This window comes from Corvus brachyrhynchos, unplaced genomic scaffold (assembly GCF_000691975.1).
Source record: "Corvus brachyrhynchos isolate BGI_N302 unplaced genomic scaffold, ASM69197v1 scaffold17, whole genome shotgun sequence".
In the NCBI taxonomy this organism is placed as follows: domain Eukaryota; kingdom Metazoa; phylum Chordata; class Aves; order Passeriformes; family Corvidae; genus Corvus; species Corvus brachyrhynchos.
The window spans coordinates 12875605-12886485 of NW_008240046.1; the positions used below are offsets into that span (position 1 = coordinate 12875605).

The 10881-nt window shown below is 40.4% G+C and overlaps 1 protein-coding gene across 12 annotated transcripts in view; it reads right to left on the minus strand.

The window, feature by feature from the left end:
* STOX2 (storkhead box 2) overlaps positions 1-10881 on the minus strand; it is a 104946-nt gene that overhangs the window by 38763 nt on the left and 55302 nt on the right. For 4 of the 12 annotated variants that reach the window (XM_017744414.1, XM_017744417.1, XM_017744418.1 and 1 more), the window contains one exon: positions 7159-7248. The exons of 7 other annotated variants lie outside the window; for them this stretch is intronic. In XM_017744414.1, coding sequence (XP_017599903.1) covers positions 7159-7248 — 90 coding nt within the window. Of the gene's footprint in view, positions 1-123; positions 212-7158; positions 7249-10881 lie in introns of those variants that run through there. One more of the 12 variants, XM_017744422.1, reaches the window with a different exon arrangement.

Below are 10881 nucleotides of genomic sequence, written 5' to 3' on the forward strand. Positions count from 1 at the left end.
GGGGCCCGTTCCTACACCTCCCTTCCCGAACCCCTCACGGAAAGCTGCCAACGCTTTAGGGCCCCCGAAACAGGGAGAAAAAAGCAATATGCGCCCAGTCGGAAGATGGGGCCTTACTCCCACCTTTGCACGACGTTTTCAACCAAAACCCATCGCAGTGTTCTCCTTCAGCAAAGGCCACCCGCGTCCCAGCCATTTTGGATGCATGAGCAACTCCCACAGGGCATGCACCCCTGTGTGCTGCTGCCTCAGGAACGCCCAGAAAATCCCAAAGAGGGAGAGCTCAGAAACAAAAATAAAAGAAGGGGGTTTTTATTGATTGGTTTCTTTGGCCTTGAGGTCGTGGGGCTTTGTGTTTTTGAGGCTGCTGATTTTACATGATGGTAAAGCAGATTTCCATCCCATTCATCTACTCTGCCCTCACAAGAAAGTGAGGGCACTACCTGAAGTGAAGGCACAGCGGGGGCTTGATACTCCAAAAAAGCAGTATAAGCATGAAAACCCCTTTGCCTCCTGAGGGCACTGGTGTGATGGGATGTGTGCTGCTGATGTCAGAAATAAATCTGAATGGCCACTGCAACTAAATCACCTCCCACTTCAAAAGTACTTTAAAATAGCCATCAACTATTTTATGCAATTTTACAATTCAACATGGCTTTATGACTGATACAAGGCTTCTGTTGTTTTGTTTTTAGAGTTTAAGGGGGTCAAGCAAAGGACCAACAGCAAAATACTCCCCTCTGGCTGCTATTGAGGTAGAATCCGAACTTGTGCAAAAACTTCAGCTGATTAGCCACGTATATTTAGAAGGCAGTTATTGTCTTAAAGGACAATTGTAAGGGAAACTTTTTGCACAACAAGTGTAGAAAGATCCACTGCCTCTATCTTTAATGGATGCAGAAGGTTTTATGACCAAAATATGGTTTGTAAAAACAGTGATCAGAACACATACTGAAAACCACGGCTATAGAGCAAATCAGAAAGCTAAATCAAACCACATTCTCCATCTCCCTTGGTTTCATCAAAAGCAAGCAGGAGAATTAGTTTATGAAGGCAAATCACAGGGTAACAATAGGTGCCTGCCGTGGATCCTGAGAATGAACTTTGCTCTGAAGGGCTGATGGCTTTCTTCACAAGTGTAAATGGGCATCTTGGTTTTCAGGGCTGGTATGTCTCATGGTCCACAAGCATCAGCAACATGCGCAACCTAACCACACATAGCTGATGGATATTTAGGAGAAAGCTAAAGCAGTATTACTGTCACAGTAATTTGGTGTTTGGGACACAGCTGGAGAAACACTGGTAAGACACAGGAGGTCTGCAGCATGCTTTGGTCAAGAATCAGCACCATGACCTCATCCTCCTCCAGCGCTCAGGCACAGAGGGAGCTGAGATTGGACTAGCAGCCAATTAACCACTCATTTAGCCTGAATTTCAATATTCCTCTCTTTATGAGCTCACTCATTGTTTTAATTACTTCAGGAAGCTGCATAAATGCTTTAATTCCAAACTTTGACATACAAACCATTACTAAAGTGAATGAAACAGAAACTTTCCACTTGAACAATGAAAAAAAAGATCAAGAAGGTAACTCAGCAGAGTAATATCAAGTTTGAAAGGCAATTGCCAACCCCTCTAAGCAAGACTGAGAACTACTTGATAGCAGCACAAGTGCTAGGATCTTCCTCACCCTGCAACTACACACTGGAAATGCACACACAATATCCACAGGACCACTGGCACTGCCCTTTTGTAATAAACAAAGCTGAGTGGGGAAAAAAACAAACCCCAACCAACCAAAAAATTCTTCTATAAATCCAATTTCCCCATGCCAGGCAGTACAAAAAAGCAAGAGCAGATTCTCATGATCATGCAACCTCTGACATCCAGGAAATCCCAGGCCAAGACTCAGCATAGAAGCTACAATCTTCAGGACCTTTACATGCTGGCAGTTGTATTTCCTTCACTAATGCCACTGACATCCTCGCTTTCTTTACAAGTCAAATATGAGGAAATGGTTCTTTAGTGGGTGACAACAGCTCTGTCTGGCATTTTACAACAGCTGGAAGACTGGCACTACCCGAAGGACTTCACAGCCGAGCTCAGACAGAGCCAACATGTTTCAGATACAATCGTTATCTGTGAGGCCATGGAAGCAGTAAGATCACTTCCTCCTTGCAATCTTCAGCTTTACATACTCATCAATTATTGCTATTTTTAAATTTCCTTTGGAAAAAGAAGAAAAAAAAAAAGCTCATAATGATTTTATCAGTTTTGGTGTCTGACTTTGGGACCAACCACATACATTCAGTTATTAAACATTTATGATTCCCTTTTCCCTCAAGTACAGGAGGAAGAATTTGGCAATCAATGAGGGAGAACAAGCTGACTGACAATAGCTTACAGCTAAACTAGCAACTGCTCAACCAAATTGCACAAACCATAGAATATGTGCCATGATTATTAGCTTGAGGATGATAATCTTACAATCAATAGCCATAATTTCTATTGGCATATCTTGTTCACATTTCAAGAAAATAACAAAATAATCTGGTGCTCACATATTTCTGCAGTATCTGAAAGCAAAGGATTCCTTAGCTTTCTCCACATTGTTTCTGTTAACTGAAATCCTGGAATCATCTAACTTCTACCTCCATATACAGGATTTCCCCAGATACTAAAATTCTGAAGCTGTAAGCTTACAAATGTTTTTGCTCTTTTCTCCTTCACTGCTAAATAGGAAAGATTATGGCAAAGCTTAAACTGGACTAGGTACTCAGTTTGTTCCAACTTCTCACCCTCTCGGATGCTGATTTAAAAATGTCAACCTGAACTGAACCAATAATCATCAAGCAAATTAATTACAGCAAGAACCAAATTTGAGACCCTACGCTTACCAGTAAGAACTCCAGGAATTCCTCAAGCAGTACACTTGGATTCTTCCAACCACCAGGAAAAGCTCCAGGACAGATCTAGCACACCCCTACACTAGTAACTCCTGAAAGCTAGTTTAGTTCCTAAACGGCACCAGGAAAACAGCTTTGATTCAAAAGCAATGGATGGTCAAGATGTTGGAAAGCTACTCAAGACAGCTGCATTCAGTGCTGTGACTGGAACTGACAGAAATGTATCTGGATTGGCTTCACACTGCCCATGTGGGAAAGCTCACTGACCATTCACATAGTTTTTGTGGTCTGTGCTGAGCAGTGTTACTCAGCTCACATTAACAGAGCTGACCAGGTCAGAGAGAGCTCTGGCCTGCCTATACAGCCCCTAGTACCTGCCATATCCTTGATATAAGTTTGGCCCCCTTAGACTTCTTTTCATTTATTTTGAAAATTAAGTACCTAGAAAACCTTATTGAATAGTTTATGCAAAATGGTATCTCCCATTCCAGAAATCTTTCATTTATAGGGTTAACAGGAAATAAAAAGACCAAGCATACCCATACTGTCCTTGAAACACTCATTTCAGATCCATGATGGAAATTATGTATTCATCTGTGCTAAAACCTTACGAGAAAATCTGGAAAATACTGTTGGATATCATAACTGCTGCTTCAGATGGCCTGAGGAATCCACCACCATGCTCGTGGTATTCTGTGGTATTTCTTTGTTCATGGGAAAATGAAAGTCCTTGCACAGACAAGTCATCATTTGCCAAAGCATTCATCATAGATGCCTAACTGCACAACAGAGCTACCCAACCTACTGCTTGATCTGCTCTCATGAGTTAGTTTAGGGAGCTAACCTAGCAGAAGGCTAGTTCTGTCAAAAAAAAAAAAAAAAATTATGCCAAACTCTGACTGGCTGCCCTGTTAAGACAGAGGAGGTCCCGTCTCAGGGCTAAGTAGGAGGCAGTATGCCACAGGCAATGGAGAAGCAGGACCTCCTGCTCTGGGAGCCAGCAGTTACAGGTAAGAACTGCTCAGTTATCACAAAACTGCATGGTAATATGGCCATTCACCACTAAAATGACTGACACAGTCACCATCCTGACAGCAGGTCCATGTGACAGCTGGAATTTTCAAAGGGCTTTAAAAAGGCTTACTAAATTCCATTCATTTTCATGGCATCTGGGTTCAGGTCTATCAGCGCTGGTTTCAACTACCAAGGGCCAGTTTTTCAAAAGCAAGCTTTTGCTTGTCATGTCCGACAGACCATCAAGACTTGAACAAAGTAAGGACACGCAGCTGGAATAAACAAGGATATAAGTAGCAAGCACACAATCCAAGAATGTGTTTAAAGATAGTTCTTACAGAGACAGCATGTACCCATTTTCACCAGTAGTTCCAAAGATTTGGTAAAAACCATCACCTACAATAATTGAGTTTGCCAAGAAATATGGTCTATTAGACATCAGATACTGACCATTCTAGTGGAAAATAACATGCAGAAGACAGGAAGAATCCTGCATTTCTCCACCCACTGCTGGAATATCTCCCCAAAACACAGATGACATAGTCACAAAGAATGGCAGACATCCTACTGTGTAGAATACAATTCCACTGATACTAAAATGTATCAGAAAACCATACTTTTTTGCATATTAATTTTAGAAAGAGGGAGAAATATTTTGACAAATGTCAGAAATTTCTGTTACGGCATTAATCCTGCAAGAAGTGTTTCTTTCTCTCCCTTCAAATTAGTTTGTTCTGAAAGACTGCATTAGGTAGAGCAATATTTAAAACACTTAAACAGTCAAATTTGAAACAAACCAGTCTGATCCTGCTGGAATTAAGTGTTTTATGTGATCTAAAAATACTGGGTTTTGGATTTTCTTCCACATGAAATCTGTCTACTTTGGAGCTCTGTTTCAAATCAGAAAACGATTTCCTTAGAATCCCAAAACCTCCACAAAATAGAGCCTCTGTCTACTAGTCAGCTGTACACAAGCCTCAAGTTTTATAAAACAAGTTTCAACATACGTCCTTACAAGAATATCCAGTATCATGTATTTCCTCATGTGAAATTTGAGAACCTTAACACATTACTTTCAAATGAAAACTTTCATTAGTCTGAGCAGGATTGGAGCATTGCACCTCAATCTGTGTTTTATTAATTTATCTTACAAACACGAGTCTTGATTGATTTGCATATATTTATAAATATGTATGTACAGCTCAGAGTAGGAAAGCAGCAACAGCATTACATCAGCCTCAACACCTGCACCATGTTGACTGAAGCAGAGAAGACTGTCTATTGTTTCTCTTTCTTATTAATGTCTACCTTCCCAGCCTTACAAACTTCTTACTGCTCTGCCAGCAAACATAAATCATGCTGACTCTCTCTGACTTGCAATTTCCACTGTGACTGGAGAGGCAGGTCTTAAAAGAAAAAAAAAACAAACAAAAACCAGTGAAAATATCGAACAAATATTCTTACGATTTTTATAATGACATTTGCCCCAAGTGCCTGTTTGTGTGGAGAATGTTTAAATTGCTCCATTTTAAAAAGTCTACAGTCCTAAGGGAGTTTTTAGAATTATATACAAAACACTGTTATGCAGATGGAGGGCATTAAGTATTACATGCATACAAGAAGAAAAAAAAAGCTTGAAGAAATGTTTCAAGAAAAAAGCAGGAATATTTTAAGTCTGAGACAGAGATCTTGTCCATCTCACTCACACAGAAAACAAACTGAAAAGAAACCAAAAGGAAAAAGCTGATATACTACAGAACAGGTTATATCCAAAAACTTAGTATCTAATGTCACTGTCTAAAGAATTCTTCTTCTAACCTAAAATGTAAACCTTAAAAAATACCTAGTTTTGCACCACAGAAGTTTACTATTCTTTAAGCTAAGCTGTGCATTTAGGCAGAACAAACAGTAAGGATCCAAGTCAGCCAGCACTGGGGGAGACACTCACCATGTATCACCCAGAAAACAGCAGTTTCAGCAAACAGAAAATCGAGACTGGAACTGAGACCAATACTGCTAGCCATGACAGCAGTGAGTAATGGCACAGTCTTCTAAGAGGAACAGCGGGGACAAAATCTGGTTTAAAAATGGATCACTTATGGAAAGGTTTAACAGTCACCTGCAGCAGTTGCAAGAGGTGAGACTCAAAGACCCCAAGTGCCTCTGTCTTCAGAATCAGGCCCCTACCAGAAGGCAGCTGTGGGAAGGATGTTAGCTGGAGCAGCATCTGAATACCTGGAAGACAGGCTACAAAGGAGCAAGCATTAAGAGAAACCCCTGCAGGGCAGTAGGACTGCTTTGAAAATGTTTATTTTTAATTTCAAATCTTGATTCTGAACTGATAACGTCATGCCACAAGCAAAGGAACAAGAATGGCAATGTTGTCTAGAGCATGATTTCATCCTCCCCACCTTGCAAGTTGCTTATCAGCTCAGAAGGACACTGTCAAGCTTATCAGCAAAGGCTTGCTGCTGGAAGAATGTGGAGCTAGCAGGGTTTTTCAGGTCAGGCTGGACCTGGTACAATGCTGCAGATTAAGCAACTTCAATGAATGAGGTGGGAGTCTCAGGAACAGACAATTTGCTCCTGGGAGTAAGATCTGGAGCACCTAACCAAGCATTTAGGTAGGAAGAGACTAACAGCCCTCAGTTTGTTCCTACTTTGATATTCAAGGGATCAGAAAGGGTAACCTTTCTGGAAGTGAACAAATCATACTAAGCAAAGCATTTTGTATCACCCATTTCTAAAGTATACAAAAATACCCTGGAAAAACAAGTTTTGGCTCCTGCATGGCAAAAGCTCCTAAACTGTTTTAAAGATCTGCTGTGGTTTGTCTTAAAGCTCATCCACGCTCAAAGCCCATGAAAAGCTGTCATTTTCTCACTGCGCATGAACATATCAAATAGCAATAATAAACAAGAATTGTGAAAAGAGGATTCAACTGGTGTACAGGTTCTTGAAACCTGGACACAACATTCAGGCATTTGTCTGTCATCTCTGTGATGAGAGCCTGAGCTCTGTTGTCAAGAGTACATTATCTGCAAGTCTTACTACTGCCTCTTACTGGAGTCCAGATCCTTAATAGCATCGTTTAATATTCATTATCTATTACCAAGATGTAAAAGAGACAAATCTTGTAACATAATTCCTGCCTCTCACAAAGTGAAGCACCTAACACCAGCTGTTTTAAATGTCAATTTAATGATAAATAGTGTCTCACAAAACAAGGTAGACATACCACTGGAAATGTCCCCATGCCTCTCTTGTATTGGATGCATCATTCTTGTAACCTTGCAACAGTCAGGGCTATTCATTAACCAGCTATTAGCTGAAAAAAATAAAATGTCCATTAAAAAGTAGCACAAACTTTTTGAAAGTGCAGTAAACTAAGACACAGGTAAACTTTCAGAAGCAGAAAAGGATTTTAGCTAGAAACTTCATCCTGAACTTCTGCTTTATCTAACTGGATTTTGTACTTTTGTAGAAAGCTGCCACAAAAATCCAGGTAAATTCTGAGCATATGAAAAGGGGAAAAAAAAGAGGAAAAAAAAGAGAAAGAAAATTATGATCTTTCAGGAGTACCACAGATGTTGCCATGCAATCTCTTCAGAAAGAGAATTCCTTATACTGGGAGTTAATTTTGTGCCGCCTTCTATTACAAACCCAAAGGATGCACACAACAATGTATGAGTGGAAGTGATTTAAAATGTGTTTCTAATAACGCTTGAATGAGGACTTGCTTCTGGAATTATTCACACAAACTATTTCCATTTGTTAAAGCCATTATCCCTATTCTCTGACTAACCCCCTTGCACCCCTTTAAAAGGAGGAAAAAAAACCAAACCGAAACCCAACAAAACAAAAAAAACCAGAGAGCAGTTTAAATGTTTTGGTGCAACAAATGCCCAACTCCAAAGCACATAAATATGCTCCAACAATGCATTTGAAACTCTCATTCCAGCACCTTACATCTTCAAATAATCTCCTGAGCTCATTCAAAATGCAAGCACTTTAAATGTACAAACATGGAAAGAACCTTCCAGCTCTTGTAAAGAAGATAATGAATCACAAAGTTAACTTTTTACTTTCAAGATGACTCTCAATTATTGCTTCAGTGATTTTACTTTCAGCCTCACCCTGTCCCGATCCTGGCATGTTCTGCTCCAGAACACACAGAGAGATCAGAAAAACTGTGCTTAAGATTCAGAAAGAAGATAAAAAGTACGGGTGATTAGAAGTGTGCTCTATCCTGCCTGAAAGGATGGAGGGAGGGCTGATAGTGATGGGGGACAGCAAAAGAGCACATACAATATAATGAGAAAGGGGAAATGTTCTTCCAGAATGAGATGGAAAATGAAGGAAGCAGGGGTGGAGGGAGAGCAGGAAGGGATCTAAACAGTTATGAAGAAAAAATACAGACAGTTTTTAAACTCATGAGAGAAAAAACATCTACAGCATTAGGGAAATGGGTGCAATTCTTTTAAATTTAAGCTAAAAGGCAAACAAACAAAAAAGTAAAAAGTGAGAGAGAGAGCCCTCTCCTGAGGGGCTTCCCAGTAGATGCTGATACCATGCATTATGAAGTCCTGGATTTTAAAGGGGAAGGTGTCTAGAAAATTGTTTTCCTTCAAAGCAAAACTGGACAAGTCTATGACCAGGGCAGACCTACAAGCAAACAAGCATCATCACCCTTGGCTATCCAGACCAAAGAGACAGAACTAACAAGCTCTTCACCTGGCCATGGGAAATGAAGGTATGGCCCTTTGTGGGTGGCACATGAAAACCACTGCTAAATAGGTTGAGCATCCTGAACACATTTTCCAAGCATCTGTTTGGATACAGGCCCTTGCTGCTGGCCTGGAATATGCCAGGACTGGAAGCAGGGTGGAAACCACAGCCTCCAAATGCTGCTCAGCACTCCAAATCAGGGGATAACCTGGTGGTGTGGAGAGGAAGAATTTCTACCCAGTTTACTGAGGAAGTCAGAATTCCTACCAGGCAGCAGCACTTCGACTCATTGCCACAACCTGGTATCCAAAACTGATTCTCAAAAACTTTTTTTGGGGTTGGATGTTTGGTTGTTTTCAGGTTTTTGTTTGTTGGTTTGGAGGGGGTGGGTGAGGTTTGGGGACTGTAGGATTGTTCTGAGGGTTTTTTAATATTTTATTTTTCTTTCTTGGTCCACTTTCAGGTTGTAATTAATCTTCAAAGTCAAGAAAGAAAGGGAACCAGCTCTGTGTCAGCAATTAGCTCAACATCCTGTTAATATCTACCCATTATCTCTCCCAGTCTAGGCATGTAATCTACCTGAGAGATAGATTAATTTTCCAGTGGTTGCCTCCATGGGTTACCAATCTCTATTTCTTGTTATGCATTTAGTTACACAGGCATACTGTCTCCTGAGAATACACAACCAGGTATTACACTTCACCTCCATGAACTCCATTTTCTTCATAGCAGAGCTTGTACCTCCACACAAGAAATATAAGCTTAGTTAGAGATGAGAAGCCCTATTTCCCCATGCACTAGGACATCCTTTACTTTACATACTTAAAGAAAAATACAACTGAGTATAAGCAGCTAGAATTAACCTCAAAGGCTTTTGAGGTTTTCGTTTCCTTCCAGTGTTTTTACTTGTTAAGAAATCAAGCTAGTTTCATGGTCTCTAGGTGTCAGTTCTCAGGGAAAAAAAAAGATCAGCAAGTTATAGCCACAGCTTTTAACAAGTTCTCGAAGTTCCATAACACCTCATAAAACAAGTATCACTTACATCCCCACCACCCAGCACAGATCCATATTGAACATGTGCCACAACAGCGAATGCACACCGTTTCCCTTACAGCACTGTTCAGTCAAGTCAAGCTGACATGAGAGAATATGGTACCCCACATTTCCATTTTTTCCCTTTTCCCATCCTTAGTGATGACAGGTATTAAGTCTGTAACCCAGCTTTGTCTTAAACAACCCTCAGGCAAACATTACTGAGTCTCGCCTTGCAGACGTCATGAGGAACTTCACCTGCCGCTAGGTGAAGGACAGTTCTGGAGATTTTGGTAGCACAATGATAGGCAATTCCCATTGCTCTCCCAAGGTCTTGGGAAAACAGAGACTAACATCAAAACACTAGAAAGAGGTGACCTAAATGCTGAACAACATCCTACATCCTTGCTGCTGACAGGACTATTCATTTCAGAGTGGACAGGCCCTATCATACCAACAGTTTTCTCCATTTATATACACACTCTGTAGTGCACACACACACACACACAGGTTCTCATTACCAGACAATGGTTGAATGACCGAAGGTTAAGAATCACTCCTATCTCTTTTTGCCTTGTTGATATTTTTTAAACAAAAATCAATTCAATTCCTGTATCATTTCTAGAAGTTGTTTTTAACACAGCTGTTCCACACAGGGATTGGGAAGGTAATGGTTCTTCTGCAAAAAGAGGCAATAAAAGCTCCCAGGCTCCCAAAGGATGATTTATTCCATACTCCCCAAATTAAAATGTGATGTTTCTCTTGCACACAATAGTTAATAATCTGGATTCTTCTTTGCTGCACTATTATTTCAGTGACAGAATTTGCTGGCAGTATAAAATGTAGGAGAATATTTCATTCTGCATATATTTTACACTTCCATCTCTCTTGCATCTTATTTCTCTTTCAGTACACAGAGTTTAAGGCTTTGCAGGATTTACAATCCTTTATTTTATGTGCCCAACTGCAATAAAAAATAAGTAAGTACAATAAGAATAGAAGGACATCCTCTCCTCAGCTGCACATCAGGTACTTGAATTTAGGTGAATCTGTGCTTGTAGAGTCAAGACTTGAACTTCTGGTCATGGACAGGTCACTGACCATACAAAAAGAGAGCAGTGTTGTGTTGGGATAGGGAGGAAGAGCCAAGTCCAAGACTTACCCAGCAGAGGTCAGGCTAAACCAAAACTTCACTATTATT